The 25,175-nt window shown below is 36.1% G+C and overlaps 2 protein-coding genes across 2 annotated transcripts; one reads left to right on the forward strand and one right to left on the reverse strand.

The window, feature by feature from the left end:
- The first annotated feature begins 665 nt into the window (after positions 1-665).
- Positions 666-10,762, forward strand: LOC115415368 (G2/M phase-specific E3 ubiquitin-protein ligase-like). Its single transcript, XM_030128913.1, has 11 exons — positions 666-1,119; positions 3,861-4,079; positions 4,461-4,614; positions 4,780-4,849; positions 5,822-6,194; positions 6,431-6,526; positions 7,161-7,474; positions 7,719-7,900; positions 8,056-8,225; positions 8,534-8,748; positions 9,858-10,762. Exons 1-11 carry the CDS (start codon positions 818-820, stop codon positions 10,088-10,090), a joined length of 2,328 nt encoding a protein of 775 aa, XP_029984773.1. The 5' UTR covers positions 666-817; the 3' UTR covers positions 10,091-10,762.
- Positions 10,763-11,191: 429 nt separating this feature from the next.
- Positions 11,192-13,606, reverse strand: LOC115414875 (uncharacterized). The gene is made up of 3 exons (XM_030128238.1): positions 13,304-13,606; positions 12,813-13,184; positions 11,192-11,879 (listed from the first exon to the last, which is right to left on the reverse strand). Exons 1-3 carry the CDS (start codon positions 13,486-13,488, stop codon positions 11,192-11,194), a joined length of 1,245 nt encoding a protein of 414 aa, XP_029984098.1. The 5' UTR covers positions 13,489-13,606.
- Between the last annotated feature and the right edge of the window lie 11,569 nt (positions 13,607-25,175).

A 25,175-nucleotide genomic window follows, 5' to 3' on the forward strand; every position in this document is an offset into this window, starting at 1 on the left:
AAGGAGGTTATGTTTTTGCCAGGGTTTGTTTTTTTGTCTGTCTGTCTGTTTGTCCGTTAGTGTGCAACATAACTCAAAAAGTTATGGACAGATTTTGATGAAATTTTCAGGGTTTGTTGGAAATGGGATATGGAAGAAATGATTAAATTTTGGTGGTGATCGGGGGTGGGGGGGCCCACGGGGGGGCCCATTTCCAACAAACCCTGAAAATTTCATCAAAATCTGTCCATAACTTTTTGAGTTATGTTGCACACTAACGGACAGACAGACAGACAAACAAACAAACAAACCCTGGCAAAAACATAACCTCCTTGGCGGGGGGGGGGGGGGGGGCACTGATCAGCCTTGGCGGAGGTCTGCGCTCTCCGAGTGCTTCTGGTGTTGTATATGTCATAATTACTATGTATTTTTTACGAAAGCAAATAAATACGTTTAGTTTAAAAAAAAAAAAAAAAAAACCTAGACCCTCTTGCAAATCTTGAGTAATGGCCACTCTGCAATGCATGATTGGAGTTGGTACTTGCACCATGAGTAAAACTCGTGCGTTTGATCTGGTTCGGGCTCAATAGCGTACCAAGTGCGCACGGAGTGCGCACGGAATTAGGTTTGAATATACTGAATGAAAGCCGATATATATGGAATGAAGTTTGAATATTTTTAATGAAGTTTGAATATTTTGAATGACGTCTGAATATTTATAATTAATTCTGAATATTTTGAATCAACTGAATATTTTGGATGGAGTCTAGCGCCATTTTGTGTTTTGATGTGACCACAATAACCACACCCATGTGGATGTTGGTGCCCATGTGACACCATGGAGTCTGCTCGGAATCTTGTTTCAGCTATTTTAAGTAATGAAGAGATCATTAATACACTTGCGAATGCATGTACTACAAGTCCAAATAATGTTAACAATACTAATGCTAACCGTGGGCAGTATGCCAGTGTGGACGAAGAAGTGCACTCACTATTTAATCGTGGAAGACCGCCTGCAATGAGCCCTAGAGGCCTGGCCCTGCCAGTTCCAAATGCGCCCTTTACCTCCGCGGTGCCCTCCGCAACAAGCCGTGCCTACAATCTTCGACCGTTCAACCGGAGGGGCTCAAAATTCAAGAGGTAACAATCTAAATTGAATTGTTGTTAAGAGTCGAAGCTTTTGTTTAGCCAGAAATAACCAGTAAACTGATAAAAACAGTTATTTTTTTACCGCTACTAGGTTATCGTGTGGATTATGTTTAAAGTAGGTAACTTTAGTTAAGTGGTTGAAGAGGTTACCGGTACGCAGTACGAAATGTAGGCCTCCAGCGTTAGCAATTCTTAACGATTCTCTCATTTCCCAGCATGATGTCTGGTTTTCCACACGAACCAGACAACGGGACCTCCAGAGTAACTGGACCATAAACCACTGTTGGGATTTGTCTGTCACTCACCAGGAGTGGACAGAATGACCAGAGTGGATCATATCATCCTACATGTTTTAAAATTATCATGGTCTCAGAATATTTAGTTCTGGAAAATATAATTGTGCTTCACTCTCTGTGTGTTTACAACGTTGTATGTGTGACATTGTGAATGATCTAATATGGAAAATGGTCAAACAAGTCCTGTTATGACCTGCTGAACTACTTTTCCCCACTCAAAAAACCCCTCAGGAATCAATAGGAAAATTAATAAGGAATTGGAGTGGTATGCAGAAAGGACAGTGGTATTGATATTGAAAAAATCCTATCAATTCCCATCACTAGGACAGAATATTAACCTGGAATTGGACTTATTCTAGTGGATTAAAAATTAAATATCAGCACTTCCACCAATGGGTTCACTTTTCCACATTTTATCATGTTTATTCTGCAAAGACAGTTTCAAAGGAAGAATATTGTTGCAGATACATTATGATACGGGCAACAAGCTATTGCTGCCATCATAATAGAGAAATCTTTAAATTTGATTGTGAAAAACCCTTTTATTCAACATGAGGGGGATCAGTATTATTTTTCCTCTCGGAATCTGTGAAAATATTTTGATCAACTGTGGTGGAAAGAAGTTTTTGGACACCCTTTGCATTTGGGATACATATTGCATTAAGAATCACTCTTAAGTCACTGAAGACTGTCAAGTCCTGTTCAATTCTCTAAACCCACATTCTGCACATGCTCCACTCCATCAAGGTCTAAACTGAAGGTTTCAGTCAATTAATGAAACACATCAAGGACATGTTGAAATTAAAGAGTTTAGTTTTTCTTCCTGTTAACACTAAACAAAATTTAATCATTTGCAACTGTGTCTGTCTGATGCAGCCACATATGTTAAAACACAAAACATTTTTCTGCAAATATTACATGATGATAAAAAAGAAAATGTCACAGGGAGCTCCACTGGTATTCAACCTATTAAAGGTGTTCCTGGAGAGGGCATAAATCCAAGGGAAAGAGAAATCAGGGCACTTACTATGGTGGGAAAACTTGACAGGGCTGGAGTAAAATAACACCTATGCATATAGGCACGTGCCTTCTTCAGAGTGTTACAAAGACAGACATTTATTTATACTAATGACAAAGAAAGACACTCATTTATAGTAATGGACATCAGGTGGGACAGCCAGTGAGGCAACTGTGAAAAGTTTTTTTGGGCACTAGGTGGGAGTAATTTTCTTGTGTTTTGAAAAACAGGATATGTCGGGGGTGAAAAAAAATAAGTAAGAAAATATTAAAGCAAATTAAAAAATGTAATTAAAAAATAAATTAATTAAAAGAAGAAAATTTGTAAATAGAAATAAATAAAATAAATAGGTAGATAAATAAGTGCAGAATAATAATCATAATAATAATAATGATAATAATAATAACAACAAATAAATGAAGGAAGAAAAAATAATCCACTAGGCTTCTCTTTGTTTGAGGCGTTTGACTGTCCCCACCCCTGGCATACATTATGATGGCTTCAATGTCAGAAACCATCAGAATCGAGTCATTTGTATGATTAGCCTACTGGATCTTTGTCCTCAAAGCCATGTGGCACCCAGGTTTGAATGGAGACTTCGATTTGTCACGCTATTTATAAATTATTTCTCAAAATGTTGAATTTCAGATTTGTTATTTTATTTTTTAACTTTTTAAAAAATATATATTTTTATTATATATACTTTTGTATTAGTTTTTTTGTTTTTTGTGTGTTTTCGTATTTTTTTAAATTTATTTTTTCTTTCTTTCTTTATTATAATTTTTTTCACTTATTTATTAATCAATTTATTTTATTTATTTCTCTTTGTTTTTTTAGTCTTTTCTTTTTTGAATTTATATGTATTATATATTTTTAAATTTAATTTATTTTTTATTTTTAGTTTTTTTATTTTATTTAAATTTTTTTGTATTGTTTTTTGGGTGCTTCTTGTATTTTTTTCCTTTTTTTTCTTTATTTTTTTCCCCCTCCGACATATTCTGTTTTTCAAAACACAAGAAAATTACTCTCACCTAGTGCCCAAAACAACTTTTCACAGTTGTCTCACTGGCTGTCCCACATGAAGTCCATTACTATAAATGAGTGTCTTTCTTTGACATTAGCATAAATGAGTGTTTGTCTTTGTAATACCCTGAAGAAGGTGCATGCTGATACATGTAGATGTTATTTTACGTCAGCACCGTCAATTTTTCCAACCATAATGAGTGCCCTGATTTCTCTTTCACTTGGATTGCATGATGATATTTGAGATTGTGCAAAGTCTTAAAAGTGTGGGACAACTTTTTTCCACAACTGTATGTATGCTGTGATAAATAGCCTAATCGTAAAACATTAAGTACATCTTTAACACTGTTTAATGTCGTGGAATACATTATTGTTTTTTGGTTAATTTTTGTAAGGTTTCAGGAACAATTAAGCAGTGTGGCTCAGTCTTTCACCAAAGAGGTCATTCTCCTGCCAGACCATACATCTACACATGTGCCGAGGCGTGACAGTAAAGCTTGGCTTTTTGAAAATGGACATATAAAATCTGCCTTGGAATTTTCCTGTGACTGGGACGCTGACAAAGTAATGCAGACAATAATGATGGCTTTCCAGCCAAATGTGGAAGGGTGCAGGTAAGTTTTTGATCTGTCTTGTCACATTTGTTACCTGTTTGATAATGGTATTTTTGCAACAGTAACATGACATTCTGTAGTTGGAAAGGTTTTGAATTTATTGTTGTTTACATCCCTTGTGGCAGCTGCTCATTTCTGACAAGCTGGCAAGGATATGTAACTACACAATTTTGGTTTTGACAAACCATTTTTGGTTAAATTTCTTCTCACAACTAGCTTTAAAATTGCATTCAAATGAGTTGAACTGATTAACTGAAATTGACAATGTAGCCTCCATGTCTGTGTGCAAACAAATGTACTGAAACTAAAACCTTTCCATAGGTTTCTGTAGTGTACCTTAACAAGTTTCATATACAGCATGCTTTTCTTTCATTCCCTCAGGTTACAAATCTTGATGCCGTGCCACTACAAGTTAGTTCAACCATCCCTTAGCTCTAATCAGACTTTGAATGGACACCTTGTGAAAAAACTGTTTCATCAGAAGTCAATTTATGTCAGGCCTGACAAGGTCATTCTAAGTGAGGAAAAACAACCTGTGAGTAGTGCTAAAGATTTCAAGAAATGTGACAATGACAATTGCAATGTATTTTTTGCTGGCTATTTTGAAATACTGTTATGCTATGCTCTGACAAAGTTTGTTAGTATAATTTTATTGAATGGATCCATAAAGTTTGTTTTACTTCTCTGCTATAATTGACAGTTATGTTCTGAGGAAGACAACCGGACAAACAGCCATGATTTTACAGAAATATCAGAAACTGACAAACATGGTAAATATAATTTTTTTCTACATGCATCCACAAAAAAGCTGAGAATGATGTTGGTTCTTTCACAGCTGGCTGTGCAGGGTAATGTGCATATGACTTTAATGATGAAGGCTTAAAAGCAATTGCAGGCAAGTAGTTATAGGTCCCAGTTAGAGTTCAGGCACAGGTATATGTAGCAACTCCAAAGCAAAAATACAAGGTAAGAAACCAACATTAGGCTTGTTAAAGATGAACTGGACCTTGACTGTTAAAGTGGCCAAGACCATGGGGTGTGACAAATCTGCAGTGTTCTTGATTAGTTTTCAGCAGCCTTCAGTCATTGCAGGAAGTCACAGCAACCCTTACATCCTGTTAAATCAGATTCTGCTCCATTAAAATGTAATCGGACTTCTGTATCAGTTTGTCTGCAGTGTACAGCTGTTTCAATACTGACAGGGTAATCAATTGAAATGTGAAAAAGGAATGTATTAAATACATTAATACTCAGAGGACAATGGCTTTCACTATTAATCAGTCGGATGCAGTCAGGGCTTTACATCTGTACAAATGTGAGAATCGACTAAACGTCACAATCAATAACACAATATGTATACTAACAGCATAAACTTTTGAATCGGAAAAATCAAAATCTGTCCCTCAGAAATGACATGGTTATGTAAAGTGTCATAGTTCAGTCAACAACCAATCAGGTGAGGGCTAAGTGTTTCCCATGTTCTTGGTCTGCAATTGGTTCAGAGCAACTGCAGCACCTGGCTCTAAAAACTATGGTTTTGTGAGGCTGTCATTGCTCATGCGTGTAAGACATTGGAGCAAATTGGTGTAAAGTCAGACGCAAATCTAACAAGCCTATTGCAACTTTTAATCTATTGCTAAATTCATGCATTGTACAAGCTCAAGATGTGGTCTGATGCTGACGCTGTTACTCAAATGTTACTCAAAATCTAAATATTAATCTGTTTTACTATGTTCTTGCAGTCACTGAAAGCATGCCTGGCATTCCCAAACATGTTGTGTCGGCCAACTCCATTGTTGAGGCCCCATCCTGCTTTAGTGGTGATCAAGTTGTCTGGTGTGTTGATACCAAAGATATTTCCACCGATGCACCCTCCATCTCAGCTGACACCCTAACACTGTCCACTAGTGCTCCTGTCATTATTGATGAAGAGACTCTCACCCCCTCCAGTGGAACTTCTGCTGTCTCCAGCAGCAACACCCATCACTTGCTGATCTGTCCCACTGCCAGTGCTAGTGCTGACACTCATTTGTCCTCCACCAATATCTCCAGTGTGTCTCATGGTCTCAACCAGCCCAGTGCATCTGGCAGTAGTTTGTCCAGCACGTCCTACAGGTATATCTTTTTAAAAATGTTCTGGTCTCTTTTAATGGTCCGGAATTCATAACTATTGGCCATATTTACAGTCTAATTTTTGTATTACAATAGATGTTCTTTACTTGATACTGTGATTCTCTAGTAACGCACTGTCCGTTGGCGTTATTAGACCATCAACATCTTCGTCCTGTGAAACTGTCATATCATATTTGTAGCTCTATGTCATTATAAAATGATACTGTTTTATTTTGTAGTGCATACCTCGACCTATTTGAGGAAGAATACCACTCTGATGACCCTGATCTCCAGGAAGCCATTTCAAGGTCTTTGGATTGCAGAGTAAATGAGAGGTTAGTAGAAGATGGTATATAAAGTGTAATTTATTTAAATTGTATTGCAGTATAAAACTTTGTGTGGACTAGTACAAAGATTAACTAGACAGCTGCAAGGTAACTATGATTAGCAAGCAGAATTTTAAGCATATGAGTGTTAAATGACAAAAAAACAACTTTTTCATATATGAAAAAGACCATTGAAGCAAAGATGACGGTGAGTCATCACTTGGTCCCTTAAAAGCAGGCTGCAACCCAAGTTGGTCAGAAATATCTTTATGTATACCTTTTTTTTTCTTATGAGATATGCATTCATTTCTGAAGTCATATTATCAACATTTATTTTAAAGCCATGGTATAAAATTTCTCAGTGACAATTATCCATGCTAGGATAATTTTTATGATATGCACATGTGTGATTTGTAATCAGTGTTGTAAGTGATTGCATTGCTCTTCACACTTTTTGTGATAAATTACTAGATAAGGTAATTCAAGATAAACAAGAGAAAGTAAAACTCTGACCTTTTTCTATCACAAATGTTTTTGTAAAACTTTAGTAAACATTGCTTACAATCTTAGGAATATTATATTATAGCTCAGTGGGCGAGTTAATATCATTTGCACTAACTACATTGTGTTATGAAAATTTCAGTGATTCAAGGATGGCTTTAGAGACAATTGTGGAACAGATTTCTTCAAGGGTCATTGATGCCTGCACTGTACGCTTCAATATCATAAGAAGAAATGTGTGGGATGGTGCATCCAGAGCTATGGGCAGATCAAATTTTTCACCTGAGAAGAAGGTGGATGTGAAGTTTACAGATGACTATGGAACATCTGAGGGTGCTGTGGACAATGGAGGACCTACTCGGGAGTTTTTCCGACTTTGTCTTCATGAAATTAAGGACAAAATTGGCATATTTGAGGGTCCACCTAATGCAAAAGTCCTCACATGCAACGCTAAAGGTACTTCTGAATAAATTAGTTTATATTGCTGCAAGAGGACACTATTGCATTTCTTTTGGCTTAATGGATACATTGCATCTTAAGATTTGTGAGGAAATGTAAATACTTTGGAGTTTTCTATTATACTGACACTGGGAAAGGAGCTTTGGCATAAAAATTAACCAGCTTTTTGTACATGTGACTTTTTTTTTTTTTTTTTTGGATGTAACCACTTTTTGTGATGTTTACTTTCATTTGATAACAGTGATGAAAGACAATGGATACTTCTATGCTGGTCAGATCATGGCAATGTCAATTGCCCATGGGGGACAGAGTCCATGTTTCCTGTCTGAACTCTTGTACGAGTGTCTTCAAAAGGGTCCAGACAATGTAAAGGTCACAGCTGAACATATTACTGATGAAGAAACAAGGTCACAGGTGTTGTCGGTGAGCACATTTTTCTGATTCTATTGAATTTCTAATGCAGTTATTTTGCCTGTACACATTAACATGCAAGGTAAACGGTAAAGCTAATAGTCGTTGAAGCTTCTAAGTAATGGGGTCAACGAAAAATCACTACCTTCCTATCATTTTGTTTTTAGATCTTACAGGCTGAGACTGAAACGCAACTGCAAGATGCCGTTGCACAAGCAGCCAGCTTGATCAACCTTGCTGGTCACAACGTTCGCATAACACTTGCAAACAAACAAGAGACTGCTTTGGACTTGGCTCACTGGTATGTCCTTCAGCGGACCCGTGCACATTTTGAAAGGTATGTTCTTGTCTGAGCACATAATGGTACATTGGCAAAAAACAAACGATTGTTAGTTGTAGTAAAATGGTAGAAATGGAAAAGATGAGAGAAAATCAAATACAAGGAAAAAGCTTAAGTTTTGTACAAAGAATGCTACTGCAGGGTATATAAAAGATTCAAGATATATAATTTTCTATAACACCAGTCCAAGCAGACATATAATTTTCTGCAATTCATTGAAGGAACTTACTAAATTAAATATGGACAAAACTTGCATCACAGGTTTCTAGTCACAAACACATTAGGATTTATTTTCTTTTGACTAGGTTCAGAGATGGCCTAAAATCTCTAGGTGTCCAAGATGCTCTCCAGAGAAACCCTATACAGATGAAGTGTCTTTTTGTGAAGGCTGAAAAGGCTTTAACAGCGACAGATGTGGAGAATCTCTTCCAGATCATTCATTCTGAAAGGGGAAGTAATGCATTCCAACGAGAATGCCGGGCCCTGGCTTTCTGGCAAGACTACCTCCAGGATGCTGAATGTAAGTTTTCAATTTGCAGTGTTTCAATGTAAGACATTGTTTAGGCTGAAGCCCCAAAGGGGGCAGAGCCATGTTGATTTTGTGTTTACTGTTGTCTGCTGAGGCTATTATTTCCATGAGCTGGAATTAACTTCTGTCTTCCAAGTTCAGGTGTGGTGATGTCCGATTCTTTCTTCCCTGTCCTGTTCTACAAAAACACCCTAAAGATTTTTTTTTCTTAATAAGTGCACTTATTAATATTGTGCTGAAACCAGATGTGGTTTTTCATTTTGGATGTCATAATGTAAGTGTAGTTTCTTTTCTTTTTTTTTTTTAAAGCTTACATGAAAGCAAAATGTGCTTTACTTACAAGTCTGTTCTAGCTGTTCTCCAATTTATCTTTATCCACATAGTCTTTATTTACACATTACTTCTGATCATCAGTAATGTCATTGTGTAAATATTATGTGAAAGCACCAATGATAACCATATATTATTGCTGCAATATCAATATTGATGCATTTGGTCAGTAATATTGTGATTCTACTTTCTCCATATCACCCAACCCTAGGATACCATAGAGGGCCTCACCTGTGCAAAGGTTACAATATTGTGACCTTCATTATGGCTGTGTGTAAATAATAGGTTATTTATGTATCAGCAGACCATCCAGCACTTGGTGTTAATCAATGCTATCTTTCCCTGCAAATTAAACACTTTTTTTTTTTCTGGCATTATAGCAAACCCTTAGACATTACTGTCATGGCAATAAATAAAAAATCAAGTGGTGGTTAAAGGGAACTACTCGCCCCTCTTACCTGTCTTTAGTATCATTCCAGATCAGGGGTGCCCAATTTTGGTCGAGAGCTACTATCCTACTTGTTTTTAGATGTGTCCCTGTTCCAACATATTCGACGGTCGTTATCAGGCTTCTGCAGTGCTTAATGATAGGCTTATCAAGTGAATCGGGTGTTTTTAGAAGAGGGATAAATCTAAAACTAGGATAGGATAGTAGCACTCGAGGACCAGGATTGGGCACCTCTGCTCCAGATGTATAATTATGTACTCTATAAAAAGACAAGTAGACGTGGTTCTCATCTACTTTTGTTTTTTGTTTTTTTTTTTCACAGTTGAAAAAGATGTCCATCTGGAGGATATTCTTGTGTTCTTCACTGGATGTGACAGCATTCCAGCACTGGGTTTCTCCCCAAAGCCAAGCCTCGAGTTCATCACCTATTCCCGATTTCCAGTGGCCAATACTTGTGAAAACATTCTTCGCATACCAATTCATTTAGTCTACTCTGACTTCAAAGCTGATATGAATTTTGCCATACGGAATTCACCAGGATTTGGAAGAGCGTGAGGTATTATGGAGGGCTTGAAGAGGTTGAGCGCTTGAGTTATGAGGAAGATATGTAGTTCCTGTTTCGTTTAGTTTTTTTGATGCAAATTCAGCATTTACTATAATAAGAATAGGCACAAATAGTCAAACAATTTAAGTTAAATTTGATATATCTTAAGCCCTGGTTTTGTGTTTAAAATTTAATAATGTGCAGTTGAACTTTTTTTTTTTAAATGTGAGGCACTTTGTTGACCACTACTGAACAACTATGTTTGTCTCCACCCCTGGCAATGTTGGTTGATTAGTACCCCTACAGGGAACTGTAAACAAAATACACAAATTAAGCATTAAAATTTATAAAATCAGTTAGTTTAGGTTGTGACAATGCCATGTTTAAGGTTTGGATTGTAAAGGCATAATTTTCAATAATAAGGTTGGTTAGGAAAAGGTCAAAGGGTTAAATAAGAATATAAATGACAATGGTCATAGTTACTATCAAACACTGGGTTAGTTACAAATGGTGTTTACATTTTGTTTGAAATGGGAGACAAACAATGGCCTCCTGTAATGTAAAGCTCAACCCCCATTTCTATGGCAGACGGTTCCCCCTCATGCGTTGTGCATTGGATCTCTAACAAAGTGTTCTATATTCCTGGTTTGCATGTACTGACTTATTGTCCTTCAGTATCTGTTGTGAAATAAAGGCACACCAGACTTTAGATGTCATTTCTTTTTATTTCAAGTTAAGTATACACATTTTTAGATCTTAAAAAGCAGGCTTCATCTTCAATATGGTGCAATAACACATTATGCATGATACAAAATACACACTACATTCAGTATTTATATGGTCATAACAATTTGGTTTGTCATGAAACAAGTGTATTTTAAGCTGTAAGTGTATTAAGAATATACTACTTCTGTCCAAGGACCTGTAGACTCTTGTCCATCTTTGTCCTTTAAAAGGCACGAGTGAAGGTTAAAATAGTCTTTGCAAATCGAGTGTCTTACAAAATATCAGCATAGAACTTTGATTTTCTCACAATAACGTTGTATAATGCACTGGTCATCTGTCTGACATCACCGTAACTACTGTGAGATGAACAGCAACGTATTGGTAGATTAAACATTTATTTCAAGCAGGTTACATGCTGAGAGAAAAAGTTCTATCCCATGATTTCCATCATCCTCCAAGGGATTAATTGGCCCCAACTCAACATCCCACTGGTGATCATAAGGGTGTTGCCCATGCACCTGATATGCTGTTCTTTGATGTTGAGGAAGTTGAAGCATTCCAACCGTCCACAGTTGCAGTGGTGACCAGCTTTCCATTGTTCGTAAGCTGTGGTTGTTCCACTGTCTTACAAACTCATCCACAGATCTATTTATCCTTGGAAGGTAAACATGGTGAAGAGCCCTAATATGAAGTGGATCAGTGCCATCTAAAATTCCAAAATTTTCCATAAAGAGGAAAAGGTCTTTAAAGTATGCTGACACAACCCTGTTGAGTTCTCCCCATAATCTTTCAATTCTTTGATTATGAACACTACGTCCAACCATAAAACTCCCCCTATTTGCCCCTCGATTTTGTATCATAAACCTTGCAATATCAATATTCTCACTACCAGCATCACCCCTGACATGTTGTGGGAGCCCAAAAACATCAACAGCACGCTGGAAAAGTTGTAATGCAGTTGATGCTCTGTTGTCTGTGCAGCATCTCAGGTAGGTAATGCAGCGACTATATCCATCAACTCCTCCATGAAAGACAAATCCCCATGGATTTATCTTGTGGTTTGTGTCAATATGCCTAGAATAAGAGGAAATGCATCATTATTATTTTGATTATTATGAACCACATTGAATATACTGTATATCAAAATGTACCGTCTTTGACTCTTCTAGGCTATTGCTACTTGGTGATAAAAACTTCCCAACCCCAAAGATCATGCATGTGTACAAAGTAAAAAAATAATGTAGCACCTTACATTATAGCTCAGTAATAATGTAGCAATTTATGAAAATTTAGAATAAGTACTTGACATAATATTGCATAAATTATGTTTATTGTTGTAACTTGTTACCTGACAAGATTTATGGTTGTTTCTGTGTAACTGCCATAAATCTGCCTGCAAAATACTAAACTACCTTTTCAGCATTTTAGGGGCAGTAGTTCAATCACCACACATCAGCACTTGCCCCTTCCTAGTCGCTACTGAGGTGCCTTTGGCCTTTGAGCAAGGCTCTTAGCCTCAGCTGCTCCAGTGGTGCTGCCAATTGCCCATCTGATCAAACTCTTTATAAACTGGGCAGCTTGTGTAAACCCTCAGTCTCAAAGCTTCTTACGACTGTCATGTGTTGTTCTTTGGTTGCTCATAAGCCATTCTTAGTGTCGCATACTTGAAGATATTTTTATTTTAAACACGCAGAAGATATTTTTATTTCAAACACGCAGAGATTTTACAGCATAACATGAGTAACTCTACTGTTACTTCATTAGTGTAATACTACTACATATTTCTGGTTGGCAGAGTGCTCACAAACATCAAACTCCATCTGGTGGGGAAACTGGGTTACTACATTAGTACTGCACGCTTATATTCTACTGCAAAACCAGTAGCTTCCCCTCTCTTAAACCTTTTTGAATACTGTAAATAAAACTTTTTTAAAAAAAAAGTATAATCTTGTAAAAATATGTATATAGTGACTTATACCTTAATGAAATTTACAAATCAACACATACCACACTTGATTTGGGATAGAAACATTGTAGACCCTCCGCTGAATTGCCCTCCGTCCTCTTAACATTCTTCCTACTGGATCGACAATTCTTAATCGCTCTCGCACTCGCCATCGTTGAACTCGGATTCCTCTCCCTCTCAAACTACCAGTGATGTAAGTCTCTCCAGAGCCAGGGGTTTGTCTAAGAACCTCATTGATAAGATAATCAAGATCATCATTTGAAATGTTATTGAAATTCCCGTAGTCCAGTAAACCAAGCTGTGTCCTGTGGTTGTACAGTGTTCGAATGTTGACAGACAGTATTCGAGATATGGCCATCCAGCTAAATCCTAAGTCCCGCATGTTAGTCAGTTGAGCAGCTGTTATGTTGTACCTTAAAAGAGAAAAAAATAAATAAAATGCGTTAATGTGTGTGTAAATACTTGCTTACAAGTAACACTTCTGCATTAAAAGAGTTACACTCAGCAGCCAAAATTATTCAAATTCACTTACTTTGGTCTTCCTCTCTGAGATGCAGAATGCGTGTCCATACAATGCCTTTGTATATCAGCTTCTGCCTGAAGTGTTATTTCAGCCAACATCTCCTGAAGTAACTCGTAAATTCTTTCAAGATTCATGCATAATGTTCTTTCAACAAGGTTTTGTTGAGCATTATTACCCACAAGCAATAAGAACATCGCAATAGTGGTAATATGATCCTCAAGGTGACGCGATATAACCTCCAAACTGTTTGTGTCATTTGGAGTAGGGCCAGGTGATGCAAAAAAGTTGTCGAGTTCAGCAAAGTATTGGAATATTCCAACTGAAGCCATGTTGCAAAGCCAGGGAATTCAGAAGAGTATCACTTTGACGACAAGTAAATGACTTGAGTTCACTCAGTATTCTTAAATGTAAGTATACTTATTCAAACTTCGTTCTATATATATCAGCTTTCATTCAAAATATTCAAACTTCGTTCTATATATATCAGCTTTCATTCAAAATATTCAAACTTCGTTCTATATATATCAGCTTTCATTCAAAATATTCAAACTTCGTTCTATATATATCAGCTTTCATTCAAAATATTCAAACTTCGTTCTATATATATCAGCTTTCATTCAAAATATTCAAACTTCGTTCTATATATATCAGCTTTCATTCAAAATATTCAAACTTCGTTCTATATATATCAGCTTTCATTCAAAATATTCAAACTTCGTTCTATATATATCAAGTAATTTTTGCATGCGTCCGGTTGGGTGTGAAATCGAGCGCAATCCGTGCGCACTTGGTGAGCTATTGAGCCCGAACCAGATCAAACGCACAACGAGTTTTACTCATGGTGCAAGTACCAACTCCCATCATGCATTGCAGAGTGGCCATTACTCAAGACTTGCAAGAGGGTCTAGGTTTTTTTTTTATTTTTTAAACTAAACGTATTTATTTGCTTTCGTACAAACTACATAGTAATTATGACATATACAACATAATGAAGATATAACAAAGTAAACAACGATTGAACAGAACAGAAAATTACAGAATATTGCCAGGGGACAAATACATGTATGGAAAAAAATTCTACTTTAAAGTTATAAAATGTAAATAAATCAGTGGTCTTAACAACTTTTTTTTTTTTTTAATTTTCAGAACAAGAGAGTCTAGCTGTGGAAGTCCATAGAAAATGGAGCTCCACTTCCGTTCAGACCATGTGACTTCCACTCAAACCCGGAAATACGCCACTTTTATTTATTTACATCTTTAAACGTACAAAACTCTCGATGGGATGCAGCACAAAGACAAAAGGGACTAGCAAGGCTGCTTATTAACAAATTAAATATGTATGTCACTGAAAGAGAAACGACAATACACAAAAGCGCATTTTGTCAAAGTTATAGATATTTAGAAACATCTGCACATAAAAGGCTTCCATTTTCGTTTGAGTCCTTTAGGAGTGACAAAGACAAAAACTAGGCTCTTAGCTCAATGTTCAACACACAAAGGAAATAATTTTTGTTTTGTATTTACGTTTATGAATGTGGTATTTACCCATAATTATGTAACAACTTGTGAAGAGTTCCTTTGGAAAATTATGTTACTTGTTCTACATTAGTTACTTTATCCATTTTCAGCCAGTCTATGTCATTCCAGAAATAGCTTGTAATTGAACACGAGTAAAAAAAAAAAGTGATCATTATTTTCCTCTTCCTGAAAGCACAATCCATATGGTTAGGGTTACTTTTGAAATGTATTCCTTTACAGATTACACTCCCAAAAAGTAATCTGTACTATAATTCGTTACATTAACCAATCTGAGTATTGTAATCCTAATACTTGGATTAATTTCACATTTTCTTGAATTTTTATACCATATGAATGTAGCAAATCTCACCAATTTTATTACATTGTGGGGCTGAGGCTGCTTTCACTTGGAATCAATGACAGTGGATGGAGACACTGGGTTTATTTTCAGTTGAAAGATTTCACTGACAGTCACTTTTTCTTTAGTTTTCTCTGTTTTTGACTAAAGATTCTAGATTCAAAGTGTTTATTGCCATGTGTAAACAGGTTTCCCTGTACAAGGAAAATCTTATTTTGCCATTCACACTGAACGCCACAAGAGTTTAAGTATAAAAAATTTGAAGAGAATAATTAAACTAGGATGTTACAAAACCAAAACAAAGCGTTAATTAAAAATGACATGCAATAGAAAAAGGCATAAAAATATAAACTAGTATTACCAAGAGAAAAAAAAATTATATTTAAATAAATGTGCAACATCTGGTAATTGTGTAAATTGTCAGACACATGGCACAGAGCATGTGCAAAACTGCCTGAGAAAAGTCAGATGTTAATGTGCAGAATTATCAGAAATACAGTCTGAACAGTCCAAGATAGCAGTATGACATATGATTCTATGATAAACAGTATGATATATGATAATCAGCATGATATATAAGGTGCATAAAATATCAGAGATATAATAATCCTCAACTTTAATCTGAGATTTTATGAACACCTACATGATCAGTGAATTTAATATGGGAAAATACCTGATTTACATTAAAAAAAAAAAAAAAGCAAAATACAGAGGATAATATTATAATGGTGATCAATCATTTTAGAAAGGTTAAATAAAAATTAATTTAGGAACTGCCACCAAAGTAGTACTGGGCCTTTATGGGTAAATACACAGAGCTTTGTGTGTATACTTTATTTTTAAGATTTTACTTGACTCAGTGTATTACCCTGGTACTTGAAATATGGTGCTTGAATTTCAGTGATTCAAAATTGATAATTTGATAAAAGCACAAGCAACTTTACACTGCAGTTTGCAGGAGATTTTTTTTTTTTTTTTTATTCAATCACTCAACAAGTGCATGTGTCCTCTGGCCTTACAACAACACTTGGGCACATGTTCAGTAATATACAACAAACATCAACTATTTTAGAAAGGTAACCTCACCCTCACATGGAAGCAACAAACTGACTGGTGTCCTCCAACAGTACTTGCTACACAACTTGCACATTACCCTTTCTGCATGGATTCTAAGGTGTGATATAACATGTGTCTCTTCCACGTCTTTTGCATCAAGTTGTCATCTGCCTTTAGTGAAAACCCCCACGCTGGTCTTCCTCTGCAGCTCTGGCTTCATCTTCACATCTCCTGGACACTGTCAGATGACATCTGTGTTGTCTGTGGACATGTTGGTGTGACGATGTGGCTGCCCCTTCAGAGTTACCCAAAAGACAGGCTGGAGCCCAAGTCTGGATGAGCCTGGTCCATCTCATATGCTGGTTTACCTTGGGGAAAGCATCGGCGTTCAAATAAAGCATTGCAATTGTCAGTGGGCAGTAGTGCGTCAATTTAAAATGAATTTAAATGACAAACCATACTGTTAAAAAATCAACATGCTTTACTCATCCCCAGAGTGATAATTACTTTAAAATAGTGAATTTGGCACAGATATACCAACACAAAAGTCTTCTAATTGAGATGGCATCATAGTGAGTGTCTGGTGTTGTGTCAGTTTGTCATCCTTTACTATCCACTACTAGTTCTGGCTAATACACCTAGACCATAGATGAACTACAGACACTTATCACAGGGTCAAGTACAGTTTCTACACATGACTTCAAGCTTATAAATAGACAAATATCACTTTCTGCACTTTACTCTGACACAAATGATTAATGAACTTAATAAACCACTCACTATTGCTGTTAGCCTGTCTTTTCCCTGTTTTAATTACCATTTTTAGTCTCTAAAACACCCTTTGAACTGTGAGTTTAAAGCATTGTATTTGAATGTATTGATACCATACCATTTAACAGTGATCTGATATCTATCCTTTAGTAACACAGTTCCTTGGTCTAGTTTGAACCAATACGCACATGTTAAAGGTCATCAACTACGGTATTAGCTTAGCAACTGCATTAGCATGGGTCGAGGTCCACACATGTAATCAGACTCATAAACACTCATATGTTTGACATGTCTTGGTCAGAGTGTGTGTCTTCTGTAACTCTTGTCCATGTGTGACTCTTCCTTTAGTTCATGGTAGTTTCTATCACACACATACAACATGTTCTTTTGGACCTGAGTTCCACTGAGCAGCGTCCACCACATTAGCTCATAGCCGAACACAACTGGGCTTTAGCTTCACAACGAGTCCCCTCAGAGGGTAGTTCAGAAGAAATACTACGGTTCTATGTCTGTGTTCAATTAGAACAGCTTACCTGCAAAACACAAGATGTGGTTACTAACCGGTGCGGACTTGTTGACAGGTTCTCAGCTTTGTCACGTACTGGCCGAACTGACCGTGTGTGTACGACCGACACCTACTGATGCACAAGGCGCCCTCTGCTGGTCAAAGGAAATAGAGCTTTTACAACACTCAAGAAGAACAGAACGGAAAGGTTGAGTAATGGCCACTCTGCAGTCAGCACCATGAGGAAAATCCGATGCGCGTTTGATCTGGTTCGGGCTTAATAGCGTGCCAAGTGCGCACGGAGTGCGCTCAAAGTTCCCTGCTACCGGACACACGTAAAAATCACCTGATATATATTGAATGAAGTTTGAATATTTTGAATGAAAGCTGATATATATTGAATGAAAGCTGATATATATTGAATGAAAGCTGATATATTTGGAATGAAAGCTGATATATTTGGAATGAAAGCTGATATATATGGAATGAAAGCTGATATATTTGGAATGAAAGCTGATATATATGGAATGAAAGCTGATATATATTGAATGAAAGCTGATATATTTGGAATGAAAGCTGATATATATGGAATGAAAGCTGATATATATTGAATGAAAGCTGATATATATGGAATGAAAGCTGATATATATTGAATGATGTTTGAATATTTTGAATGAAAGCTGATATATATGGAATGAAAGCTGATATATATGGAATGAAAGCTGATATATATGGAATGAAAGCTGATATATATTGAATGAAGTTTGAATATTTTTAATGAAAGCTGATATATTTGGAATGAAAGCTGATATATATGGAATGAAAGCTGATATATATTGAATGAAAGCTGATATATATGGAATGAAAGCTGATATATATTGAATGAAAGCTGATATATATGGAATGAAAGCTGATATATATTGAATGAAAGCTGATATATTTGGAATGAAAGCTGATATATATGGAATGAAAGCTGATATATATGGAATGAAAGCTGATATATATTGAATGAAGTTTGAATATTTTTAATGAAAGCTGATATATATGGAATGAAAGCTGATATATATGGAATGAAAGCTGATATATATGGAATGAAAGCTGATATATATTGAATGAAGTTTGAATATTTTGAATGAAAGCTGATATATATGGAATGAAGTTTGAATATTTTGAATGAAAGCTGATATATATTGAATGAAGTTTGAATATATGGAATGAAAGCTGATATATATGGAATGAAAGCTGATATATATTGAATGAAGTTTGAATATTTTGAATGAAAGCTGATATATATTGAATGAAGTTTGAATATTTTGAATGAAAGCTGATATATATTGAATGAAGTTTGAATATATGGATTGAAAGTGTATATATATTGAATGAATTTCAGACTTTCAATCCATATATTCAGACTTTCATAATATATATATATTAATTTCCTAAACGGCATGCCATAATATATATATATATATATATATATATATATATGTATATATATGGCGATTTCTCATAGACTGCAAGGGAAGCCCGGCTTCCCCTACAATTACGAAACTTAAATGGTTAAATATGTACGGTTGTGTTGACATTTTATTGACTACAAATGTGTTAGAACACGTTCATCTCAAAGATGAGTTCGTTCAGAATCAGCTTTATCACAAATCAATGGACTCGATGTTGTTCACTTCTCATCAATTCCCGTTGCGCTGTTTTCTCATTCGATCTCTGCTCAGTGCATTTGTCCGTAGACGCCGGGCGTCTCTGGGCTTCAATGGGACTGAGTGGAACAGTTTTTTTCATTGCCTCAAAACTGGACAGTAATTGGATAAATGCCACGATGTTGTCCCGCCCCTGGATACCGGGCATCTCTGGGGGTGAATAGAGCTGTGGGCGGAGCTCGGCTGGGCTGGACGCCAGAATCCCACGTGCTGATTGGAGGATCAGTCGAAAGGCTGAATTCCGTTTGATTGACAGCTATTTTGAGATCTCCTCCTTCACTGACACAGTTCAGTTTAATACCATCACACATTCTGCTGTGAAAGAGAGAGAGAGACCACTGCGAAATTACTCGTTCATTTCTTGCACTGTAAATAAAACACACTCATTGTACTTCCTTGCTTCAATTTAACATAATTTCAGCGTTTTCTTGTTTCAGTTACATAATTTAATCATTTCTTGTTCGAGTTTAATATCATTTTGTAGATAGTTAAATCAGTCATACTGTCGGCTAGGTCGGAGTGAAAGAAGCATCTCTTGTTTAAAAAGGCTGAAGTCTTCCACCCACAACTCAATGGGCCAAGGCAATCTAAGCAGCCTAGCTCTGCTGGACATTCAGAGGACACTGGTCCAGTCCCTGGAAAAGACGCCTACTTAGTACGATAAGGTCACTGAGCATTTTCTTAAAAAGGAACGGAGGGTCAAATGTATGTTTAAATAACATGACTTTTTTTTTTTTTTTTTTTTTTTTTTTGTAAACCGGCAATGAGCTTCCCCTGTCTGAAAGACGAGCAGCCGCCACTGATATACACACACACACACACACACACACACACACACACACACACACACACACACACACACACACACATATATAGACAACATTTATCTGGTCTGAGGTCTACTGGTTCCTCTTTATCTCATTACAACACCGTCCTGAGAAGAAATGAAGAATTGTTTTCATGAGAACCAGTGATATCAGTAGTGGAAGCAGAGCTCTAATGTGTGAATGTCTGGTGATGAAGAGATGAATTTGACAAACATAAGTGATGCACAGTGGTGGGTGTTGGATTGTGTCTGACAACCTGTGATGGCCGTGCCCACAGCCACACAAAAGGTCGCAGCAGCCACACTCACAAACACCACCACCACATATCGAATTATGTTGAGCCGCAGTCACTTGGTACACATACAACACTCAGTGTAATTTTGTTTAAAATTGTTTTATTAGCACTTTGATAATACACTGTCACTAGATGGAACATGCACATTTAGTTTACATTGTTTGTCATTTTGCTATTAATTAATTTTTCTTTTCTTTGAGTCACATGTCTTTTGGGTGGCATTTCCTGCTGCAGACTACAGATGGGGCTGAGGATGAAGCAGGGTTTTTATGCTGAAGTCCCTCCCATGGACCAGACCAAGAGCTTGTACATCAGAGGGGGGATTAGGGTTTCTTTGTGTTAGTTTTAGTTTGTGTCCATTTACTTTCCCCCTGTGTGTTAACCGTGGTTTGCTCTGTTAGTATAGATGTTGCCCCAGTGCCACAGTCTGGCGGGTTTGTCAGTTGAGTTAATGTATGGTTTTGTTAGCATTTTTCTTCAGCAGAGTTATATTTTGTTGACCTCTTTTAAGGGCCTTATAACTCTAATTTCAGTTATCTGTTTTGTAAAGATATTTTCCCGGGAAATAAACCCAGAACTTTAAACCTGTGTTTTGTGCTTTGACTGCTTGGTCCACAACACAACCCATGGACTCAGCTCTATTTCCACACATAACACAGAATTGCACGATCCAAGACAAAGTGACAAGACTTCTCATGACATTTATGGTAAAGATAAAACCTTGGATTGAACTGATTGAAAATCATAATAACTGCAATTGTTAATCTCCAATTATCTATGTGCTTATGTTCAGGTAAAACTGCTCTGCACTTTATCATCTTGTGTGATGAAAAGTTCTGATTTATGGGTTTGGATGCTGCACATTTTTAGATTTAAGTTCTCCCACAGCATTTTTACCATCAGATAAGGCCACTCTCTGAAATCACTAGATGTATTTCTATTTGTTAAATGTGCATTTTGCATTAGAAAATGTTTATGGAAAGAGTAATAGCATTTTTTGTTCACGTAAGCATAGAACATAATACAATTGAGTCTATATTGTCAATGTATAACAATATTTAAAACACAATTTTCTTTTCGGTGATTGCAGTATACATATACACCACTGGACACAGTGACCAAAGGAAAAGATACCAAATAAAGAGAACAGACAACTGGGAAAAATTTTGCACATTTTCATGTAACAAATATGTAAATTTAGGCTGTAAATGTAAGTCAGTAAATCAGATTTTTAAAATAAGCAGAGAAGACCTTGGACCTGAGGGATCATCACTGGTATACATATAAATCAAGTAAAAATATAATGTTTTAAAAAACATCAATTGTAAGGTTTTACGCATAGAGGAAACTGAGACATCTTTTGTGAATAAACCTTGACTTAGTGACTTTAAGTGTTTGATCAGTTGTTTGTGGTGTCTTCCACATGTTCTGCTACAAGAGATTGTGATGAAGATATGGAATTAGTGCATTGTTTCATCACTGAAAAAAGACATTACAGACATTTTTCATGGAAAACAACAACATCTGTTTCATCTACTGTTTGTTAGTCATGTGTAACATAACCTACAGCGCCACCCTTTTGTGACAGAACACAACCCAGATTATTTGCTCCAACCAGTTCATGGAAATGCACAAAATTTACATTTTCATGTTTGTGAAAAGCTTCTTCCTCTTTCCTTCTCATGATCACAACTAATTTTTTTTCTAGGATTATCTTTCTTTATCTTTATATTTTAGGTTTTCAATATGTGATGCTCAGGTTCATGAGGGGCTTTGACAAAGTTGAGCATATTTAACCAAATATGAGTTGTTTCAATAAATCATGAATGAAGAATAATCTGCATTTAAGCATCTCTGACTGAGTCGTTACTTTATTTTTGATTGTGGTGGAAGGGCTTCAAAAGTCCCATTACGTCAAGGAAGACAGATCTACTTGGAAATGATCTAATATCTAAAAGAAAAGGCAGGTGTTCTGATGGTTTTCCTTTTATACATTAAGTGTTTGCATGTGGGAGGATGTGGTTTATAATGACACCAACTGTTGTTCTTAAAGTATCTTCTCTCTAAATTCTAAAAGACTGAAGTCACAGAGAGGAAGAGGTATGTGAAAAAACAAGGAGTAGAAATGTGTTTTCCTGACTGAATCATTTGTTCATAGAGTGTAAGAACAAGTCAAAGACGGAGACAAACAATGGGTGAATTTATGTGGATTTTACTGTGTTTGACTTTTCTCCAACTGACAGGTAAGGACGGAAATCAAAATAATCTTCATATTTGTGATTTGTATCATTATTCAACTCTTTACTGAGTTTAGTGGACAGAAATCAACATTACAAATACACTTAAATTTGATTTTGTTTTTCATTTTTCAGCAGATGTTGATGGAAACATCAATGTCTTTGTCCAGAATGGAAATGATGTCACTTTGCCTTGTATGAATGTGATCTGTCGTCAACATGAATGTGAGAAGACTACATGGATTTTCAAAGCTGCACAAAGACAATCAGCAGTGGAGCTAATTAAAGATGGAAAGGTTAATGAATCTGTTTCAAATCAATTAAACATCCTGAGTATTTCAGCAGACTGTTCTCTGCTTATAAACAAAGTCACAGTGTCGAATGCAGGTCACTATTACTGTGAAAACTTCTATGAATCAGAAGAACATAATGATGATGATGAGGTTCATCTATTTGTTGTGACCAGTGAGTATTTTCAGCTCAGTCTGTTGATGTAAATAAAAACACTGACACATCATAACAACTAGAATTACACTGATAAAATTACATTCTTTTCTTTTTGTTTTTCTTACAAAATATCTCCATCTTCCACAGTGACTGAAAGGAAGGACATTAATGCGCAGTTCATCTGCTCTGTGTGGGCACAAAACAGATGTGAACACACAGTGAAGTGGCTGTATGATGGTGAAGCTATGGACAGTAAGACTAATGTTTCAGTGATATCATACATCTGTTTGGCCTCTGTGACCTTGGATAATAAACCAATGAATTATGAGTTGTTGGAGTGTGAAGTGACAGATGCAGTCAGTAAAAAAGTGCATCACTTTCCCTTTAAATCTGCAGTTCAGAAAACAGGTAAGAATACAATCATCTGTTTAACGTCACTTCATTCAAGCAATACTCACACAAATATTGGTCTAAGTTATTGTCCATGGATTAGTATTTTCTTATATTTGCGCAGGCGAAGATGAAACTAAACCAACCACAACAGCATCTACAACAACACAAGGTAAAACAGACATAAACATCACTGTTTCTTCAACATTTCACTCTTTGAGACACCTATTCATCATTAATCATCTCATTAATATAATACATTTCTATCCCATGTCTTGAGTTTAATGTCATATATACGTTTCAGTGTAAACATCAGACTGACATGTGGCTGTGAATCACAGTGATAATAGCTTTTTCAGTCAGTTCGTTCACATATAGAGCACGCCTTTCTAAGATTTTCTGCTGCAATGTGCACCACTGCTCAGAAAAGAGATGGTTCTCATTTGTCAGAGGCTCAAACCTCAGAGTTCAGCTGTAGTTTTTCTCACTTTCTCACCTAAACACTTCCTCTAACAGTCTATGACAAACACCAACACAGAAGTGCTTAAGAATACGAGCTCTGCTGCACAGGTGATGAAGGCTGTACACCAAAACATGGACATTGACTAAGTAGACCACCAGTTATTTGAGCTCATTTTTAAAACCTTGATGGGTTTTTTATGTTCTTTTGTTGCAGATCCTGTTTTTTTTATCAGGCTCATCATTGTGTGTGTGGGTTTAACAGGCCTCTCATTGACTGCTTGTGTTCTCCCCCGGTGGATGAATAGGAAACGTGAGGACACATGTATAACAAACTAGAACTAAAAAGATGATTATCGATAAAAACTCAGGTTGACTCTGTTTCTCCTTTCCATGTTTCCTCAGGGAATACGACACAGATCAGTCAAAATGAAGTGGTCATGTCTCACCGTGTTGTGGAGGCTTCTGCAGCCTCCGCCGACCCTGACGTCACTTATGAAAACCAACAAAACACATAAGAGGACACAGAGTCGTCTGGAACATCTCACCCATCAGCGTTTAGTGGGTTTTCTGCTGTACATTTAATCTGTATAGACATGATCTTTCTGAGTCCTGTGTATATAGTATTTTCTGAATCTGTAACAATTGTGTAGGTATATATTCAGTTATTTCTGATTAATGTGTTTGATTTATTTTTTTTTTACAGGAAAATGTTGTATATCATTAAAATCAAATCCACTTTATTGTAATCCATGAACAAATGATATAGGTGGATGTAAAACCTTTATTTTAAATCTTATTGTACATTTTAACAAAGAAAAAATAAATAAAAACAAATTAGAAATGTACATTCTAAGTAAATGACTCGAAGGATTATCATGTGCTTAGCCAACAAAAGGTTCAGTCTATCACAATACAAGCCCCACCCGTGGACACATGATGTTTTTTTTTGTTTAAAAAAATATATATATATATATATATATATATATATATATATATATATATATATATATATATATATATATATATACATGCAGGGTAGGGAAGCAAAATTTACAATGAACATTTAGTTGTTTTTTCTCAGCAGGCACTACATCAATTGTTTTGAAACCAAACATATATTGATGTCATAATCATACCTAACACTATTATCCATACCTTTTCAGAAACTTTTGCCCATATGAGTAATCAGGAAAGCAAACGTCAAAGAGTGTGTGATTTGCTGAATGCACTCGTCACACCAAAGGAGATTTCAAAAATAGTTGGAGTGTCCATAAAGACTGTTTATAATGTAAAGAAGAGA

This window comes from Sphaeramia orbicularis, chromosome 24 (genome assembly GCF_902148855.1).
Source record: "Sphaeramia orbicularis chromosome 24, fSphaOr1.1, whole genome shotgun sequence".
NCBI lineage: Eukaryota > Metazoa > Chordata > Actinopteri > Kurtiformes > Apogonidae > Sphaeramia > Sphaeramia orbicularis.